The 22,315-nt window shown below is 41.9% G+C and overlaps 1 protein-coding gene across 1 annotated transcript in view; it reads right to left on the reverse strand.

Moving 5' to 3' along the window:
• Positions 1–737: 737 nt before the first annotated feature.
• Positions 738–22,315, reverse strand: part of antxr2a (ANTXR cell adhesion molecule 2a) — a 108,021-nt gene continuing 86,443 nt past the window's right edge. The window contains exon 18 of the mRNA XM_052125628.1: positions 738–3,475. Coding sequence (XP_051981588.1) covers positions 3,437–3,475 — 39 coding nt within the window. The 3' untranslated portion in view covers positions 738–3,436. The remainder of the gene's footprint in view (positions 3,476–22,315) is intronic.

Below are 22,315 nucleotides of genomic sequence, written 5' to 3' on the forward strand. Positions count from 1 at the left end.
AGTTTATGTTACCATATAAGCAGAATTTGTGGTTTATGCTGTTTATTAAATGAAAAAAATCAAAAGCATATGAAAATATGGCATTTAATTACTAACTATAACTTCAATGTGTATAAACTGTGCAAAATACTCTAGCTACAGTGAGTAATCTGCTTAAGTGTGATGCCTGATGAATCATGTCAAATTCAGGGACACTATAGAAAGGACAGATTCATTTAAAAAATGTGCCATTTACTTGATACAAATTAAGTCAAAACACAAAAGATACAAACATTTCTGGATTTCACTAATGGCTGAAAGAGGATTTTGAAGGTGAAATTCATGACACAATCCTTAATCTGAAACATGATGTGTGCTGAAATGTTTTTGTGTTTATTGTGCTATAGCAGAAATCTACCACATGAAAAAGAAACCCCCCCCAACAAGCAGTAGTGGCCATGCTGAAAATCATGCTATTCATCTGTATCTGCTTCTGAGCATTGAGTGTCAAATTGCTAACAGTGGATTTGATTGTCATATGCTCTCTGCACTTGAGCTTATCAAATATATTCTTTGTATCATTTGATGTGGATAAGAAATAAGAGTAAGTAACAAATATCAAAACTGTAAAATTCATGCATGTAGTTTGCATAAAATATATAGCCCATGCCAGTATGTACTGACTGGCCTATTGTAAGGGCAAATTCCCTATCAACGCCATTTTGTACATCAATTTAATTTATATATATATATATATATATATATATATATATATATATATATATATATATATTTAGTTACTATTACTCATTTAGTAGTACTTTTTAACCACTACACTTATTAAATCTGATGAGCCAATATTTTAAGAACAAATTATGAAATGACATTACACTGGCAATATAAATAAACATATGGATCTAATAGGAAAACATGGTAGTTATTCCATATTTGTTTATAGACTATGAAGGAAATAAATTACAATATAAATTACATGCACTGGCCAAACTGCAGTGTGTACATGAGGCACACGGTCACCAGGGCTGCATGTACTACTGTAACTTACAAAATCAATATCAAAAAGGAGATTATTTTGGGCTTTAAGTACATTAAATAATTATCACTATTAATACATTTTTACTTTGATTTAAATTTACAAAACATTGTGCACAGTTGTCAACATTCAGTTGTTAAATTTTTTTTTTATAATTATATTATGCATACAACTTTATGCTGTAATCAACCATAACATATTTTATATAAAATACTACTATTATTTTTTAAAACTGGTGCTCTTAATTAAAAATGACAAATAATAAACAATATTCTTCACAAATATGACAAGTTTAAAATCAGTTAACAGTTAACATGATTTGGCACACACAACCATAAAACACACAAACAGAAACCTTACATTTACAACAGTCAGAGTGAATATAAATCATAAATATAAAAACATGTAAAAACAAACAAACAAACAAACAAAAAAAAATATATATATATATGGATAAATGGTAAAGATAACAAGAGAACAAGAGAAAAAGAGAATGCAATGTTCTGATGTGGCTGAGGTGGAAAGATGGTTATGTAAGGAGCTGGTTATGATAGTGAGCCAGGTTTAACTAAAATCTAATAAAAAAAAAACATAATAAAAAAAAAAACAGTTAATAGATATCCTGTGATCTCTGACATACATAAGGAAATACATACAAAATAATACTGAAAATTAAACTCACCTAGCTGTCCAAGAAGTGCAATTGCTTAACTTCTAAGTGCCACTCAGAGAATTATTTCAATGTTTAAACTTTTCTTAATATGTATATTGTTCAATCATTTATGGGGAGGGGTTGGGGGTGGAGGGGAGTAATAATGAATGTCCCTACAATTATGATGAGCAACAAAGGAATAATTAAACCAGGGATTTTTCCCCCAATGGTTCTGCCATCTTGCACACTTGCATGCCCACCAAATGTGAGCCACCGCGCCCCATTCTGTTCCCCCCTCAAACTTGATGGTTGTTGGACTTATTTTTAGTGTCATTTGATAAGCTTCTCGGCTTGCACCGAGACATCCCACTGACCCAGCCACTGGTCATTGTCTATACCACTTCCCGTCAAAGCCGGCACGCTTTGTCAGATTTCGACTCGAATATCCATTTTGCATCTGAAGTAGCGTATCGAAAGTGACTGGATCGTTCGAGCCTTTTTCTTCAGCTGCCGCCCCCTTCCTCCCCCACAGTGATTCTATTGACACTGACATCATTCGCGATCGTCGTCATGACAGCGCGTTAAAGAAATCTAAAATAAATATATATTGCTCGCTTTTCTGTGCGCAAGTGGAGGGGGAAGAGTACAATGTGGATCATTTCTGGAAATGAACAATATTTATCCATCCGTCGCCCCTTTCTGTTTGATCTTTCGAGTCAATTGGATGAGAGCTTTATGTTATCAGAGCTGAGAAGCTGTTTAATTTTTATTAAGGCAAGTCTTGTGAGAGGTCATTCAAAGATGTACCTCATAAAAACCTTCAGAGGCTGCTGCTTGCAGTTGCCTTTAATTAGTTCAATGAAACTTTCATATTCCTGTGCCAAAAACTTCTGGACAAATTTCTTGGGGGCCTGGTGCTAAGAGCAGTGAGCAGACAGCTGTATTTTGGTCTTAAATCCTTTATGGGCATGTGTATGAATTGTGATGGTCTATGTGTTAGTGAGCACAGAACAGACTGCCAAATAAGTGGAGAGGAAGCATCAACCAGAGGGAAATCTGTCCCTCAAAACCTTGCCGGAGCACTTTGGTCACAGGGTGTCTTGCAGTGCGATAACGCTCTATTAATTTCTCTGTGCTGTGCTTGCATAGAGCGAAGGTGTCTTCGCAAACTAAAGGGCAAAGTCTTACTGCGTCCAATACCTTAGGGTGTTCTGTCTACAATTTGTCATGCGTGTGCACTTCTCAGTGTTAAAATGACAAGATCTCCAGTCAAAGAAACCCCGCTAGGCATCCGTTGATAGTGGGCTTGGAGAGATTTTTGTGAAGAGACATTGCCAACAGGCAAAGTACTTCTGCACTCCGTGAGCCTACTGGGATTAGTTCTACTTCCCAGCCAACGGCAAACAGCCTTATCTCATTCAGTTTTTTTTTTTTTTAATAGCCGTCTGTGTCCGTCATTTGCCCCCCCCCCCCCACAATGTCTGTGCTGTGCATAAAAGCTAACCAGATCTGCAGCAAAATCAAACACTTTTTTTTTTATGTATTTGTCATCCCTTTGACATTAGTGGCATTAGCAATACCATATTATACTCATTTAAGTTTTAAGCAAAATGGATTTCCTTTGTGCATCACACCAACTAAAATATCCATATGTGGCCAAAGACAAGCTATGTCATCAAGAGGAATTTTTTTTTTCTGTTGTCCCATCTGATATAATTGGAAGTCCAAATATTGCAAGGACTGGAGATTGTCGTCTATTGATGCTGCACACGGCTGAAATTTATACACCGTCCCTAAAAGGAAAAGAAAGGTCAAGACGGAATAATTAATTGATTGCATTATTTTGTATTATCATTAGTAGTAATAAAACAATAAATGGTTACTATATTAATTATATTTTTAATAATTAATTATATTATAGAATTATTATAATATAATAATAATAATTCACCAAGTACTATGATTATTTTGCATATAAGTAATTCATTATGACAGGGTGGTAAATGTTCTGGGAAATAAAACACACAAAAATGTAAAATAATACTAAAATGTATTAATGTTTTTTTATTTTTTTTTATTTTTTTATTTTGCAAGCTCTTTGCAATAAAAACATTTTCCTCACAAATAATAAAAACAAATCATATGCTCTACCCTGCTAGCTGCTAATGAATACACATACAAATATTAAATACTTCTATATTAATCCACAAAATGTTTTGGCTCCATCTTTCATTATAGCCAAGTGTCTGAGTGAATCTCTCATTGTTGTACAATGTGTGTCTAAATTGAGCTCATGTAAATAGAATGTCCAGCTAGTACACACTCTATTGCTGGTCTGCTGGGAAACTCGGTGCACTGGCACCAAGAGGGAGCTCTCGGCTAGCGTATTGCTACCACCTCTACTACACACACACACACACGCACACACACACGCACACACTATCATTACACATTATTAATGTTGTACTAAACCCAAGCACTTTTATAACTGAGAGCTAATATATTTTTTCCTCACATGTATGTTTGATAACTAGTGTGCATCAACCAATGAAACGGCGAATAACTAACATAAAATTCCCTTGCCCTAGTTTCAATTGGCATTAGATATTGGAAGAAACCCAGAGAAATCCATGAAAGTGCGGCTTTACGTTGTCCCTGCACTGTAAGCCTAGCAAGGCGCACCCTCTGCGCCAGATCTCACTCCGTCAACAAATAAGGCGCACAAGATGAAGTCCTGGCCACCACCGATTGTGGGGCTAAGTTTATTGGATTTTGCTGGCTTTAAAGTAGGAACTCTGAAAAGCTGTCTCCCTCTGACACAATGGCTGTAAAGGGGCTCAGCCATAAGAGTCGGCCAGGTGTGAAGCAATATACTTGAAGCCAGATCCACAGTCGGACCCATTTTAACCCCATCGCTTCTGGGTAAGATGCAAGGATTTGGCATTAGAAACTATATCTATGCCATGTTGCATTGAGACAGGCAGAGCCCTGTGCCACTAGAATGGAAGGACCATGGGCTAGATGTAACCTAGGTCAAGGTGATCTTACTGAATAGTGTGTTATTAGTAAATGTAGAGAGATGGCAAGCGGAGACATTTTCTTGTTTTTTATTCTCTCCAGAGACATGCAAAATGCAATAGTCATGTTGTAAAGGGGAGATATCCAACTAATACATTTTGTTTTGCTACATAAAATATTACAATATGAGCAGAAATGCAAGCTTTTGATTCTCAATGTGGAAGAACTTGTGGAAGAATCTTTGTGCTAAATTGATAAATATGAAAAATATCATTCACAATAGAGTGCAAGAGTTGAGGAGAAGTAAAAATCCCATTCGTTTTGATCATAGAGAAACTGATTCTTAACAATAATGTATAAACATTTCAAGACAGACCTACCATGAGCGCTGAGCGAAGAAGTATACTATATGAATCCTGAAGAGAGCTCCACAAATTAGAGAAGCTGTAACCACAGAAATATCAACCACTGCGAAATTTAGTAGTAAAAGCCTGCTCCAATGAAGATTGTTGAAGGCGTTATTGCATCTCCTTACACTTTCTAACTATATTTTCAAATAAACACTTTGTACATATTTAAATATCTTGAAATCAACTTAAAAAGATTGTTTTTATGATAAATTAATATAAATAAATTTTTAAACAATTATTTAATTAGCATTTTAGTTAATTTCTTCATAAAAGACATCTTGCAACTTCGACTTTTTTTCTGATTTTCATAGCTTTTTTTGTGTGCTTAAAATCAAAGCTTGTAATGTTGTGATTCATCTTTGTTTCATGGCTTAGCACTCTTTATTGAAGAATATTTATCGAAAAATGGAAACAATCAATGAGAAAAAACCTTCAGAGCCACGGCTGCTGAAAAAGTGGCTGGTCCCTATTGTGCTTTATACCAAAAAGCGTCACATATCAAACAGTGGAAAGTTGTTTAATATAGAAAAGCCACAATAATTACACCACACTGAGCTTATTAAAAAATGAAAGACATTTTTTTTGACTGATCAGAGATTTCTCAAGGTTTCAAGCCATCTTTAAGAGATTACACAAGGCTAAGTTATTTAAGAGCTTCACCTCTGTTACATATGCTACACCTATGCAGATCAGTCGAACAGAGACTGTCTTTTGGGGCCATTATTAGCCCTACATCTCTGCAGAGCTCTCCATGCCACACCAGTTTGATGGCAACCAGACTTCATAGAAAGATGTCTGTTACACTTGGGCACCTGCCCAAAGTAGGAGTCTGCATGTGTTTTTGCATCTAATCTTCTGCTAGCCACTCTCTGGAACAGCTTGATTCCCCCAACCCCTAAACTCCCACAGGAGTCTTGCACTTTCTGTTCTGAAAGCGAGATCCAGGAAATGAAGGTGGAACTGAGAGCTTGGAGAGTAGCCCATGTCCTCAGGAACAAGCTTCCAAAATGCTCCCAAAAGACATACCATTATAATTGTAAGTACAGGGATTTTAACCATTGATAGGGGTTGTGATATGCATTGTTGTGGATCAATAAAAGAGCTTTGTGTCAAAATGGCATTTGTGTTTCTTGGAAAGTATTCCTATAGACTTCATATAAAAGCCCTATTAGGCTTTTTCTTTTTTGTTGAATCAGATAAGCAGTTTAATGTGGTAACCTGTGTTTATTTGATTCAACAAAAAAGTAAAAGCCCAATATTATAATGTAAGGTTAGCAATAATGTTAAATTGCAGTACATTTACCTGTCTTTTGTCTATGCTTCATCTGTAAAACAAAACTACTGTGACTTTACACAGAATATGGTCTTTCCACATATTGAACATTTTAGAAGTTTAAAATGGGACAGGAAGTGCAGCTGCAAACATGCCTAGGGAAAATGTGAGCAATCCCGCACTCTAGAGCCAGCCTCCACTACCTCCACACCCATAGTCCATACACGGCCCACATAGCACCGCCATCTGGTCTGGTGGAGATGCAGAACCAAGCCAAGAGAGCCTAAAATCTTATGCCTGCTGACAACTTGGATGCATTTTCCAGTCATTATAAAGTGATATAGGCACTGGAACAGTGAATACATTAAAAACCTCAAGAAAAAGACAGTTTGTGCTCTCAGAAAAAGTACAGAAGCAGCTCTTTATTTCTTTATGGTTTAGAAACTGTAGCTTTGTCAGTGCTGAATCAAAATGGATCATCTGATAAACTTTAAAGGGATAGTTCAGCCAAAAACTTTAATTATGACATACATCATGTTCTTTACCTGCTTGACTTACTTTCTTCCTTGCATCACAGAAAGCAGAATCACAGCCTCAGTCAATATTCACTTTCGTTGTATGGAGTAAATATCCAATTAAATAAAAAAAAAAATGTTCAATCTCCATTTGTGTTCCATGGAAAAAATAAGGTAATACAGGTTTGGAACACAATGAAACAACTGGAATGACAACAAAATGTTAATTTTTGGATGAACTATCCCTTTAAATTTTGATAAAAGCATACAGAAACAGCATGGACCTTAAAGGCTCTGGAGGGTCTAATACTGTCTACCTGGAGCTCGCTTTGAAAGTGCGAGCTAAATTTCGACAGCGTGGTGGTGATCTCTGTAATTGAACTCCATAGCCACAATGAGCAACAATGTCTTTTGGAGCTGCATCGGCACCATAATGTACAAGGGTATAAAACATCCCCTCTCGCTGATTTACAGCAAGTCCTGCTGGCTAAAATCAAGTCTTCTAGGTAAATAAAGTGGTATATGATCAGCAATAAAGAGCTGATGACTACCGGATTGACCCGTGAGACAGAAGGAGCATCTCCAGATGCCAGTAACATATCCTGCGTTGGCAATAGGTGTCATGATGTTTACAAATTGGTCATTCATTTCTCACAATTTTAGAGTAACATTAGAGGTAAAGTTTAGGGTAAACAAAATCAAACTCACCATGCCATTAATATGGCTAAAACTAATAAATATTTTGCTAATCGATTAATTGTACTTTCTTGAATGGCCTGGAAGACTCACTGACCCCGTTTACACCTGGTATTAAGATGCGTCTCGAGTGATACGATCACATGTAGTAAGAAAAGAGACATTGCTTAAATGCGTCTCCTATGACCACTTGTGTTTGGATTTCAAGAGGAGGGTCTCTGATTTCATGCTGACATAAATCAATCACTATGTCAGTGTGTTACTGCATGATAAAAAAAAATAGCATGCTGTTTCTTCCAGGTGCAGCTGAAATGTAATCTAATCACAAACGCAACATTTCGAACAGAATTATCAGTTATTGTAGTGGATTACTTGTATTAAACATCATCTGTGTTTTTGCATGTTAATCTCAGGTAAACAAGAAGATCCGTGAAGTTCTCTTGCATGCGTTTGTATCTGCTTTTTTAATTTTCCAATCCAACAGGTTTTTCCTTTTAAAGGAATGTTCCGGTTTTATACAAGTTAAGCTCAATCGACAGCATTTATTGTATAATGTTGATTACTACTAATGTGGAAAATTTTTGGAGGAGCTTATATTAAAGTTGTTTAAATTGTAATTTTTACAGTCGTTTTAAGGTTTGTTGATATTACATCATCATGGGAAGTTGTAAAATTGGCTCTAACTTTACACAGAAAAGTTTAGTAAGCGATTTTATCACACTAAAATCATGTTTATACATATTGTTTATGTCTTGTGGCAGTACTTTTGAAAATGTGTATATTTTAAAATTGGCCCCCATTCACTTCCATTTTTTAAAGAAAAGGTCAAAATTCATTTTTGTGGAAATCAACATTATGCAACAAATGCTTTCGATTGAGCTTACATTGTATTGAACTCGGAATATTCCTTTAAATTAGCTAAAAATCTGCAAAGTTTAAACTCTTGCTTTAGCATAGTGGTTGATTGATGGGTGAGGGGTGGCGCTTCGCTGCTGCCAGGCCATATAAAGGATGGGTTAGCATTTAAACCTCATTTTTGACTACCTTCATATGTGGTTTTTGTGATCCGATCACAAAGCGTTTTAGACCCTGTTTAGACCTGTATTTAATGCTGACCACATGCGATTGGATCACCTGAAATGCATCTTAATACCAGGTGTATACAAGGTCACCAATTAAGCATAATACTTAAGTTTCAGTCCAGCTAGTTTATAAAGATCAGTGTAGAACTTTAGCATTTCTTTTTTGTTCTATGGAAGAAAGAACATCATATGATTTTGGAACATGAGAGGAAGATAATGAGGATAGAATTTTTAATTTTGCATAAACTATCCCTTAAGAAGCAGTTCTTGATTCCAAAACCTACTTGAATCTTCTGTCCTCTAGGTCCCAACAAAAATGTATTGTGAACAATATTGTTGATCATCTGATGTCTGGAGATGATTATTGCTCAGTGGAAACAATGAGTTGGAATAGCTCAAGTTTACATTCCAAAGCTTGGCTTAGCATGTTCACCAGAAAAGTGTTTTCCTGTGAAAGCCGCACCACATGTGCAGATGTTTTTTCTCTCTATCTTGTCTATCTTTCCATGGTTTTGCCAGAATAAGAGCACATCATTGCCAGCTTGCAGCTCTGGGCACCATCCCCTGGTTGTTTGAGAGAAAATGCCAGTCATTTTGGCGGAGTGCGGGCACTCACAGACGGCACAGGGAGGCACAGATGGCACTAATGGACAAGCAGAATCCAACAGAGAGAGCAGGGACGAGCCACTGAGGAGAACTATTCCAAATAGTAGCAGTGTAAGCCAGGCCCTGCTCAGCTTTAGCAAGGTTACCACTGCAACGTTTCATCATAAAGAATTTAAAGTCATAAAATAATAATAAGGGGGAGAGAGAGAACTCTGTTTGGCAGGATGCCAATGGATCAAATGTGGAGGAAATTGTTCATAGTTATCAATGTTCCAGTGAAGCAAAATTTGAGTCAGCAGGTATCCACTCCAGTGTGCCGTTTGAGGAGCAGGGATTGTTGTTTGTGAATGACGTCAGTCAATTCACATTTCATGTTCCCAGGTTCTATACTTTAATGATGCTCATTTTAGAGATTAATGTACTGTTCATTATAATTTTGATTGATTGACTGATTGATTAAAAAGTGGCATAAAGAGCCAATTCACACTACATTCCAATTACAGTGAAACCACTGGAACAAAGATCAGATGCTTACTGCTTGATACAGGTATTGCTTTACCACAAATGTGGACTTTTACATCAATTTGATTTTAATTGATTTAACCCAATTCAGTTCAGTTAAATTTTTTTTTTTTATAAAATCTTTAATTTGATCAAATCCTCTGAAAGTTCTATAGAGCTCTTGTTATGATGGGTGTGGAAACAGGACAAGACAGACGAGAGGTGCGGATCCAAGCGCGGTTTTATTAAGGATTAACACAGAAACACAAAGGAAAGTCCACGATGGGAAAACAGGAAACTAAAACACCACGAAACAGATTTAACACAATGAAACAAAACTAAAACAAAGCTAAGAACTCGGTTAGGGACCACGGACCAAGCTAGACAACATAAAGGAAACGAACAACAATCGACAGAGACTAAACAAAGAACCAGGGTTTAAATACACAGACAAAGTGGAGACTGAACGAGACACAGGTGGAAACAATGATGAGTGCAGTCAGTGAGGGAGGCCGGGAATTGTGGGAAATGTAGTTTAACACACGGACAGTGAGACTCAGGGCGGACAACAGGGAAAACGTGACATGGACCGGGATCGGTGACGGGTGAGATGGGCAATTAGGCAGTCCACGGGGGCACAAGGGGCAATTAGGCAGTCCACGGGGGCAAAAGGGGCAATTAGGCAGTCCACGGGGGCACAAGGGGCAATTAGGCAGTCCGTGGGGGCATAAGGGGCAATTAGGCAGTCCGTGGGGGCACAAAGGGAAATGGGACAGTCCACGGGGGTACAAAGGGAAAGGTTTAGGAGACCAGGGAGGTATCGACCGGGCAGGGACAGGTTTCGGTGGTCTGGGAGGTGTTGCACGGGCAGGGTCGGGTTTAGATGGCCCGGGGGCTGGCCGTAAGGCAAGGGCCGGTTCAGGGGGCCTGGGAGGAGGCCACAGGACAGAGGTCGGTTTTGGTGGCCTGGGAGATGGCCGTGGGCCAAGGGCCGGTTCAGGGGACCTGGGAGGTGGCCACAGGACAGAGGCTGGTTTTGGTGGCCTACGAGATGGCCGTGGGGCAAGGGCCGGTTCAGGGGACCTGGGAGGTGGCCATAGGACAGAGGCCGGTTTTGGTGGCCTAGGAGATGGCCGAGGGGCAAGGACCGGTTCAGGGGGCCTGGGAGGAGGAGTGGCCACTGGGGAGGCCGGCGGAGCCGCATGAGGCGGCGCCAAGGAGGACCTCTGAGGCGGAGCCGAGGGAGGTGATGGCTTAGAAGGCTCAGAAGGCGGAACAGAGGGAGGCTCTGTAGGTGGAGCTGAAGGAGGCTCAGGAGGCGGAGCCGAGGTAGGCGGCGCCATAGTAGGCTTTAGGAGCGGAGACCTGGAAGGCTCTGGAGTCTCGGGGGGCAGAGCCGTAGGAGGCTCTGGAGGCAGAGCCATAGGAGGCTCTGGAGGCAGAGCCGTAGGAGGCTCGGGAGGCTCAGAGGGCGGAGCCGAGGTAGGCGGCGCCGTAGGAGGCTTTAGGAGCAGAGACCTGGAAGGCTCTGGAGTCTCTGGGGGCAGAGCCGTAGGAGGCTCTGGAGGCGGAGCCGTAGAAGGCTCGGGAGGCAGAGCCGTAGGAGGCTCTGGAGGCGGAGCCGTAGGAGGCTCGAGAGGCTCTGAGGGCGGAGCCGTCAGAGGCTCGGGTGGCTCGAGAGGCGGAGCCATGGGAGGCTCGGGTGGCTGAGCCGAGGAAGGCTCAGGAGGTGGGGCCGAGGAAGGTGGCACCGTAGAAGGTTTCAAAGGCGGAGCCCTAGAAGGCTCTGGGGTCTCTGAGAGCAGAGCCGTAGGAGACTCAGGAGACGGAGCCGTAGGAGGCTCGGGGGGCGGAGCCCTGGAAGGCTCGGGAGGCTTGAGGGGTGGAGCCCTGGAAGGCTCGAGAGACTTGAGGGGCGGAGCCGTAGGAGGCTCGAGAGGCGGAGCCGAGGGACGCGGCGCCGTCGGAGGTTTCAGAGGCGAAGACCTGGTAGGTTCTGGAGTCTCTGGGGACAGAGCTTTTGGAGGCTCGGGAGGCGGAGCCGTAGGAGGCTCTGGAGGCAGAGCCGTAGGAGGCTCTGGGATCTCTGGAAGAAGAGCCAGAGGAAGCTCTGGAGACTTGGGGGGCGGAGCCCTGGAAGGCTCGAGAGGCCTGAGAGGCGGGGCCCTGGGAGGCTCGAGAGGCCTGAGAGGCGGAGCCCTGGGAGGCTCGAGAGGCCTGAGAGGCGGAGCCCTGGGAGGCTCGAGAGGCAGAGCCCTGGGAGACTCGAGAGGCCTGAGAGGCAGAGCCATGGGAGGCTCGAGAGACGGAGCCGTAGGAGGCTCGGGGGGCGGAGCCCTGGAAGGCTCGAGAGGCTTGAGGGGTGCAGCCCTGGAAGGCTCGAGAGGCCTGAGAGGCGGAGCCCTGGGAGGCTTGAGAGGCGGAGCCCTGGGAGGCTTGAGAGGCTTGAGAGGCAGAGCCCTGGGAGGCTCGAGAGACGGAGCCGTAGGAGGCTCGGGGGGCGGAGCCCTGGAAGGCTCGAGAGGCCTGGGAGGCGGAGCCCTGGGAGGCTCGGGAGGAGGAGCCCAAGAAGACTCGACAGACTTGAGAGGTGGAGCCCTAGGAGGCTCGAGAGGCTTGAGAGGCGTAGCTCTAGGAAGCTCGGAAGGCGGAGCTCTGGAAAGCTCGGGAGGCGGAGCTCTGGAAAGCTCGGAAGGCGGAGCTCTGGAAAGCTTGGGAGGCTCGGAAGGCGGAGCTCTGGACAGCTCGGGAGGCGGAGCTCTGGACAGCTCGGGAGGCGGAGCTCTGGACAGCTCGGGAGGTGTTGGCCCTTGGATGGTCATGGCTGCTGGCGCTGGCTCTTGGACGGTCCTGGCTACAGGCGCTGGCTCAGGAACGGTCGAGGTTACCGGCGCTGGCTCAGGAATGGTCGAGGCTACAGGCGCTGGCTCTGGGACGGTCGAGGCTACAGGCGCTGGCTCAGGGACGGACGAGGCTACAGGCGCTGGCTCAGGGACGGTCGAGGCTACAGGCGCTGGCTCAGGGACGGTCGAGGCTACAGGCGCTGGCTCAGGGACGGTCGAGGCTACAGGCGCTGGCTCATTGACCTCTGAGGTGACAGGCACTGGCTCACTGACTTCTGAGGCGACAGGTTCTGGCTGGTTGACCGTGGTATGCGTGGGTACACTGTTCCTGGTCGGCGTGGCTTCAGGCTCGCTGGCCGTGGCTGGCAAGGGCTCAGGCTCGCTGACCGTGGCTGACGTGGGCACAGGCTCGCTCACCGGGGCAGGCGTGGGCTCTGGCTCGCAGACCGGGGCAGGCGTGTGCCGGAAGGCAGAAGCCCGTCTTCTCACCCTCCTCCGGGCTGACGAAGTGGGCTGCGCTGGCTCGTGGAAGGTGACTGGTGTGAGGGTCGGTTCGCTGACAGGTGGGGCTGGTGTTACTGGGGCTGCCGGAGGTGGTTGAAGGGACTCCACTGTGGATGGTGAGGTAGGGTCCTTCTCGGCAAGGCCCACGGTTAACGGTGAGCCGCAGACCCGCAAAGTCATCTCCACGAAGCTGCAGAGAGTGCACTCGTGCGTTGCCGGTGGCAACCGTTCCCTCAACGAGGCGTTCAGGTTGCCCCTGAAGTAGACCACCAGGGCAGAGTCCGGGAAGTCTGAGACGCTAGCTAGCTTGAGGAAGTCGCCTATGTGGTTCAACGCCGGTCGGTCCCCTTGCTTTAGACAAAGCAGCCGATAGTTGGCCTGTTGGACCGCTGGATCAATTCTTTGGTCGATTGTTCTGTTATGATGGGTGTGGAAACAGGACAAGACAGACGAGAGGTGCGGATCCAAGCGCGGTTTTATTAAGGATTAACACAGAAGAAACAAAATGTAAACACAAAGGAAAGTCCACGATGGGAAAACAGGAAACTAAAACACCACAAAACAGATTTAACACGATGAAACAAAACTAAAACAAAGCTAAGAACTCGGGTAGGGACCACGGACCAAGCTAGACAACATAAAGGAAACGAACAACAATCAACAGAGACTAAACAAAGAACCAGGGTTTAAATACACAGACAAAGTGGAGACTGAACGAGACACAGGTGGAAACAATGATGAGTGCAGGCAGTGAGGGAGGCCGGGAATTGTGGGAAATGTAGTTTAACACACGGACAGTGAGACTCAGGGCGGACAACAGGGAAAACGTGACATGGACCGGGATCGGTGACGGGTGAGATGGAAAATACGGAGCGGACAACAAGGAAACGTGAATATAATCGTGTTAGTTAAACCGAGAACAAAGGGCAGACAACACAGGAACGTAACGGCTCTTCACTACGGATTTGGATGTAAAAATCATATTCATTTAGATTTTTGATTGAATAGATTTTTTTGCGATAATGCATATACAATGCATATACGTTCAAGATAAACATACCAGGAGATTGTTTTGTGTTTACTAGCCAAATTTCCAATGAAGTAAACACTACCCATAATCCTGAAGAGAGATCAACCAAACAAGAGATGTTGCTGTCATTGTGGAAAATGATAAATACGTATACTCATATAATAACACTTTTATGTTCTACCGTTATTTTATTACGTCTTTCATCAATTAGCTTAATGGTATTTTACTTAATTCCTCATAAAATAATTATACAACATTATAAAATTATTAAACAAGTATATTATTAAAGGTGCATTCAGTAACTTTTTTGTTTGTGTCATCTTCGACTTACACTCGCACCTAGTGGCTTGGATGCAGCATCATTCAAAGTCAATAGTTTTCAGTTTCAGATGCAGGGAAAATTACTATGCGCACAGTCAGCCATTATTACTCTAATCCATGAGTAAAAGTGTCAATCAACAGGGAAGTTACTAAGTAGCATTCGGCCGGTCATGTGATTCTAACATGGCAGCCCCAATGTGGGGACCCTCTTCATGTAGAAAAATATGGCTTTTATAAGGTTACTGATATGAGTCTTAATCTCATGTGATTGCTTATGATTTTTGTACACATTTTAAAATTACAATTAATTTCTAAATGTGCACCTTTGAAATAATTATATATACAGCTTTGGGCCTTTTACCTTTTTCCGATTTCCAAGTATTTATTTATTTTAAGTCAAAGTTTGTTATGTTGTGATTCAGGCCATATCCACACTAATCCATTTTTGTTTGAAAACACCATTTTCAGTGTCTGGTCATCATTGTTTTTCAAAGTATGTGGTAATGGAGAGTGTTTCGAAACAAGTGTTTTCATTTTCAATGGAGGGAAACGTCTAGGTTACTGTCATAACCCTCATTCCCTTATGGAGGGAACGAGACGTTGTGTCGATGTAGTGACACTAGGGGTCTCTCTTGAGAGCCTCGGTTGCCTCTGAACTTTGAGAAAAGGCAAATGAGAATTGGCGAACAGAATTTGCATGTGCCTCCCCCGGACATATGGGTATAAAAGGAGGAAAAAGTAATTTTTAGAAAAGGAATCACTAGACCAATCAGTCATGTTCTTGATTAAACTGCTGATCTATGTTTTCATCTACTGACTAACAAAATCCCAAGACTGATAGTGGCAGATGTAGAGATGAAATTACCATATTATGTTAAATATCTATTTGAGTGCTTGAATCGGTCATTAAGAATGGCTGTTTATCAAAACAGGTGATTTAAAAGAATATTTTATTGTGCATAAAATAATTAATATTGATGAGTTTCACAGCACTGCCACCCAAAGTACAAATTTCCTAGAGTTTTTTTTTTATTTAGAACAAACTTTGTGTTAATGTTCCCTTTCAAATGGCTTATTCCAGCTGTTACAAAGTTGATAGGCCTACAGGATTTTAATAGCAGAATAACACTGGGTATGCATGCACAATCCATTTATGGGTACACTAATAGACTGCCATGTTTATGTCAAGCTAAGGAACATTTAGAATTTGTTGATGTGTTTAATAGACAATGTCTTGATACTCTGGAGATTTTGTCATGTTGACAAATCAGTAGCAGAATGGTTACTATGTGTGGTTCCGGTAGAAATGCAGTTGTATTGCAAATTCATGGATATTTATAATTTGTTAGTGATGCCAATTAAGGAACTAGTGCTTGTTGCAATGAAGTTTGGTACCTTGATCTATAAGAACTTAACATGGGCGCATGCTTTGGTGTTGCCACTCCTCATAGTCTGCATGCCACCCCCTTGCCACCCCATGAAGTAATTTCTAAATCTGCCCCTGCTTTGAGCTCCTCAGGCCAAAGAAAACTCAACTTCCTCACTCCTCTGCTTGTATATGACCATTTCCCCACTTCCTCAGAGCAATCTCACGACACAGCAAGTGAGCATCCAGAAAGCAATTGGGCTCATCTGTACTTTTCCATTTCTGGCCTGTCTCTGCAGCTTCAACTGGCCTGTAGTCAGGCCCCAAGACACCATAAACATTCCACTGCAGTGGCACAAAAACCATCCGCTTGCACACAGGCTCACACTCCAAGAGAAAGCATGCTAACTAAAAACTATCATCCATCCAAACAATCTTCTATAGCCACTTGCCCTATGCAGGGTCGCAGGTAGTGCTGGAGCCTATCCCAGCTGTCTCGGGCCGAAGGCAGCGAAACACCATGGACAGGTGGCCAGTCCATCACAGGGCAACACACACAGATATACCCATTCACACTCTCACTCACACCTACAGGCAAGTTAGGGTCTCCAATTCAAATAACCCACATGTCTTTTTGGACTGTGGGGAAAACCAGAGCACCTGGAGGAAACCCAAGCAAACATGGGGAGAACATGCAAACTCCACACAGAAAGGCCCAGTTGAGCCAGGGCTTGAACTCGGGACTTTCTTAAGGTGAGGCGACAGAGCTACCCACTGAGCCACCGTGCCATCAATAACTAATATCTCAAAGATTAAGAAATTCCACAGAGTAGTTGCTTAGAAGCAGAATATGCAAAAAGCAGCGAAAGCATCGGAGTGTCGTTGTGTGCCTCCCTTTCCACTCAGACTCCTCTGTCTCCCCTTTTGCTTCCTCCAGCGTGGCAGTGGGAAGGGTCACATGCGATCTGGGCCAGGGAGAGATGGGAGGCATGCGATAGGATTGGAGGTAATTGGAGGGAGCTGTCAGGATGGAGCAGCGTTGTGCCCGCGTGAAATTCCTGCCATTTGGATGCAAGCACTCACACGTGCCAGGGCGCCTACCATCCCGTTGGGTGGCATGCATTAAAGCTAGTGATGAGGCTAATGTGTGCGGAATTGTTTCTGGCACCCAGCCCACACAGAGGTCAATGGTTGAACTGTTAGAAAAGCTGTATTGTAAAGGGAAGAATACAGCTCATTAAAAAATACTTAAGGTGCTATGGATACTATGGATTGTGATACTCCATTTAACTATAAATACAACTTGTGTTTTTTTTGCAACAAGTCTTGCAAATAATAAAAATAATATGACCGTGGATAGTTTAGACATTAATATTGCATATCTTTAAATGTTATCTAAAGAGAAACTATCACTGGATGCATGCAGTTTAAACCTTAAAGAGCTATTTCTACTTGACCTGACACTTAAATTCACTTTCATTGTTGTAACTCAAAATAGTCAGGTTGATTTAGTCATATTAAATAATAAATGTGACTTTACTATTTAAAGTCATGTGTATAACTAAACTAGACTGAAAAAAATACAATTCTGAATCAACTGGTTTATTGAAGTCAAAAATATTATTAAGATCACTTAATCAAACTGAATAGATTAGGATACACCAAAAAAAATATTTTTAAGGGGAAATTCAGATAGAAATTATTCCTTAAGGTAACACTTGCAAGTTACCACTTACTGTCTATAGCAGGCAAATTATTTGAAATTATAAAAAAAATATTTTAATAAAATGTCCAATAAATTTTGGGTGTTAAGATATGAAATAAAATAAGAAAATATCCAAGATAAAATGCTTCCATATCCGTACAATAAAATGTTTATAAACATATTTATGATGCTTTTATGAACAAGTTCCCCTCCTTATTTAATGCAAAAAAAAAATTTAGCTTTAAATAACAGCAGAGAAAATGTATATTTACATGGTGCTATAAAGCATAGGAGTGTAAATACACACTGGCTGCACGCTAGTATTCTGTAGTAACCCTGGTGATAAACCATCTTGTTATGTCTATGGGGAAAATATGCTTATCAAGCCTCATGGTAATTTAAGCAGTAAATAACTTGATTATTGCACAGCAACAGTGGAAATCTAACAGCATGTAGCAGCTTCAGGCCACACTACATTACTAAGGAGTGCTGTATGTGTGTGCTTTTTCTTTTTGTAGACCACAACTGTGAGAACTGGGTTAATGTGACCTGAGTTGGTCAGACAACAGACTGGTCAGGCAGAGAACACCCACACATAAAAGCATAACACTAATACTTTAACAGGATATCATTCTTAAAATCAACACAGATATATCTAATAAAATTAGATATGTGAACAACTACATATTTTCAAAATTGACCAGTCATTGGGTTGTCTGAACAATTAGTCGACTCGTCTGTCTAAGGAAGCCTGATACAATAAGGGTCAACTGGACCCCAATCAAACATATTTTATAGGGCATTCACACAGGACACATTCTTGTGTTCAAAAACATCTAAAGAGATAGCAACAGAACAGAAATGTTTAAATGCATGTATTTTTTATGTAATTTTTTAAAAGTTTATTGTCTTAAAAAAATGCAATGCAATATTTGGTTGTTGGAATAGTTAGTATCAATAACCAGCATCATTAGCCGACTATGCTGCAAATGCCTAATTAATATTTTTGAAAGGTTGCAGAGGCCTGAAATCTACAATACCCATTTGAAAGGTTCCCTATTCAAGCACTTCATCTATCTATGCCAATAATCTACAGTATGTGCATAAGACTGGATCCCATTCAGCAAGTCAAAGCCTTCTAATCTACAATGTTTAAGACTCCATACGAGACAATCAGTGACATTTTCCTCTAGTGTCTGGCACCAGATATTATGTCACACCTACAAGTCTACTTATTTGCAGACCTTTCCTTTGTCTCCTCATCAGGTTCCATTCACTCGTACCCTCAAGCACAGCTGTATTTCATTGAAGAAATGTGAACAGATTCTACAGTTTCACTAATATTTACTTGACACAACACTGCACATGAGGGAAATGAACAAAAAATGTAGCGTTTTCAAAATGTACCTTAACTACACTGTTAGTCTGATCACTCTCACTGACCTAAAGTTGCCTGTATTCAACAGCACATGACTCTAAAGGCCGAAGGTTTGTGCAAACACAATGAAAATAAGGTGCTTTTCAAACTGTTCAGAGACCAGTTCCTTAAGTGTTCCATTCATTCAAAACAGTTGTCCCTTAAGCCATTAACTGATTAGACATTTTCAGATGCAGCCAGGATGTGGTAGATGAGTCGATAGTTGAGGAGTGTGGAGAGAAATGAAGAAAATGTTTGAATGGACTGGGGACAAAAAGTCATATATATTTTTCGAAAAGGTTCAAATCAAATTGCTGCCCGAGTCCGCCATGACAGTTGTTGATTGAAAGACGAAAATCTGCTCTAGCACCCCTTGCAGCAATGCTGAGAATGCAACATGTACTTGCATTGTGTTATGAATTGAGCGCTGACACATTTCAAAATGCAACGACGCGTGGAATCGAGCACGCATTAACGCACAGGGCTGTGGCTGCATGGGGGGCCCCGAACTTCCAATGAAGGGCATAGTCACAGCATCCACCACCGTTTTTTACCCCGTCGACGTTCACGGGAGGAAGCGCATGTAAATGCGCTCAATTGGAACCGTTCATGGAGACAGCAAAACTTGTCATTGAGTAGTGCATGGTCACAGAGTAAAAACATTCCACTGCCCACCGGATCGAATAAATATAACTTGAATATTTTATTGAGCTCTCTGAAAAGTGCAAATTCAGTATTCACATTGGGACATGCACAACAAAATATAATACAGAAAAATAAATTCCATAAAAAATAAAGTCAAATATATGTGATGATCATTCGTTTGATGACAGCTCTTTGCCATGTGGAATGAGGAAAACACTAAAGGGACAATTTGTCATCTCTACAAGTGTCAAGTAAGCCTTTCAATCCAAAATACTTACATACCCACAACAGGAGAGTATGTGGTATCCATGCTCTTCTTGGCTCCAACTTACAGTTTTTAAAGTTACAGTTTACTGTGAAAATAAATGTTAGTAATAGTTTATCTGCGCAAAACAATATACATGATTGTGTTGCAGAAAGAATGCATCTCTATGAGAATGAAGCTGTAACATGGCTCTGTCCCCATTGTATCAGGAGGAATGACTGTTTCAGCAATGCAGATGTCATGATAATGAGCTGCCCACTCAGGCTGGACTTATTGTGACTGCACATCTCTCTGCGTGTGTGTGTGTGTTTCTCCAACTAAACCAAACATTGTCTTTGTAAGTGGCAACGACCTGTTTCACAGTCATTCTCTTTAAATGCAGTTTGCAAATAGTATTCAGCCTGCTAATAGCACATGACAAGGGGGTGGGGTGAGCATGTGTCCTCTAACAGTAGCTTTGTTGGTTCAACCAGTGACAGTCTTTGAGACTGTGTATGTGTTAGCAAAGGAAAGACCCTATGTATGTGGATTTTTTATTGGGGGGAGGGGGGGTTGGCTATTAAATGGAGGCTGACGGGGAGCAATTATTCTAATGCGATACTTTGCAGTGCGGCTGGGTTAAGGTGTCAGCTGCGAGTCATTAGGCCTGACGTGTGCTGGATAGTGACGAGACAGCTGTCTCCCTCCCAGGTGGGCTGACCCACACCGCTGCCACCACACGCACCGGGCCACCACCAGGGTGCCCGCTAAAACCCTGGTAGCAGTTATACCCTAAGTTATATATACATGCAGTGCATCTGGAAAGTATTCACAGCCTTTCACTTTTCCACATTTTGTTATGTTACAGCCTTATTCCAAAATGGATTAAATTATTTTCCCATAATACCCCATAATGACAATGTGAAAGAAGTTTGTTTGAAATCTTTGCAAATTTATTAAAAATTAAAAATGAAAAAGTTCATAAGTATTCACAGCCTTTGCCATGACACTCAAAATTGAGCTCAGGTGCATCCTGTTTCCACTGACCATCCTTGAGATGTTTCTACAACTAAATTGGAGTCCACCTGTGGTAAATTCAGTTGATTGGACATGATTTGGAAAGGCACACACCTGTCTATATAAGGTCCCGCAGTTAACAGTGCATGTCAAAGCACAAACCAAGCCATGAAGTTCAATGAATTGTCTGTAGACCTCCGAGAGAGGATTGCATCGAGGCATAGATCTGGGGAGGGGTACAGAAAAATGTCTGAAGCATTGAAGGTCCCAATGAGCACAGTGGCCTCCATCATCCGTAAATGGAAGTTTGGAACCACCAGGATTCTTCCTAGAGCTGGCCGCCTGGGAAAACTGAGCGATCAGGGGAGTAGGGCCTTAGTCAGTGAGGTGACCAAGAACCCGATGGTCACTCTGACAGAGCTCCAGCTTTTCTCTGTGGCGAGAGGAGAAACTTCCAGAAGAACAACCATCTCTGCAGCACTCCACCAATCAGGCCTGTATGGTAGAGTGGACAGACGGAAGCCACTCCTCAGTAAAAGGCACATGAAAGCCCACCTGGAGTTTGCCAAAAGGCACCTGAAGGACTCTCAGACCATGAGAAACAAAATTCTCTGGTCTGATGAAACAAATATTGAACTCTTTGGCTCTTTGGCTCATCACCTGGCCAATACCATCCCTAGAGTGAAGCGTGGTGGTGGCAACATCATGCTGTGGGGATGTTTTTCAGTGGCAGGAACTGGGAGACTAGTCAGGATCGATGGAAATATGAATGCAGAAATGTACAGAGACATACTTGATGAAAACCTGCTCCAGAGCCCTCTGGACCTCAGACTGGGGTGAAGGTTCATCTTCCAAAAGGACAATGACCCTAAGCACACAGTCAAGATAACAAAGGAGTGGCAACAGGACAACTCTGTGAATGTCCTTGAGTGGCCCAGCCAGAGCCCAGACTTGAACCCGATTGAACACCTCTGGAGAGATCTGAAAATGGCTGTGCACCAACGCTCCCCATCCAACCTGATGGAGCTTGAGAGGTCCTGCAAAGAAGAATGGGAGAAACTGCCCAAAAATATGTGTGCCAAGCTTGTAGCATTATACTTAAAAAGACTTGAGGCTGTAATTGGTGCCAAAGGTGCTTCAACAAAGTATTGAGCAAAGGCTGTGAATACTTATGTACATGTGATTTGTTTAGGTTTTTATTTTTAATAAATTTGCAAAGATTTCAAACAAACTTTTTACACATTATCATTATGGGGTATTGTTTGTAGAATTTTGAGAAAAATATTGAATTTAATCAATTTTGGAATAAGGCTGTAACATAACAAAATGTAGAAAAAGTGAAGTGCTGTGAATACTTTCCGGATGCACTGTATATATATATATATATATATATATATATATATATATATATATATATATATATATACTGTATACAGTATA

This window comes from Xyrauchen texanus, chromosome 4 (genome assembly GCF_025860055.1).
Source record: "Xyrauchen texanus isolate HMW12.3.18 chromosome 4, RBS_HiC_50CHRs, whole genome shotgun sequence".
Lineage (NCBI taxonomy): Eukaryota > Metazoa > Chordata > Actinopteri > Cypriniformes > Catostomidae > Xyrauchen > Xyrauchen texanus.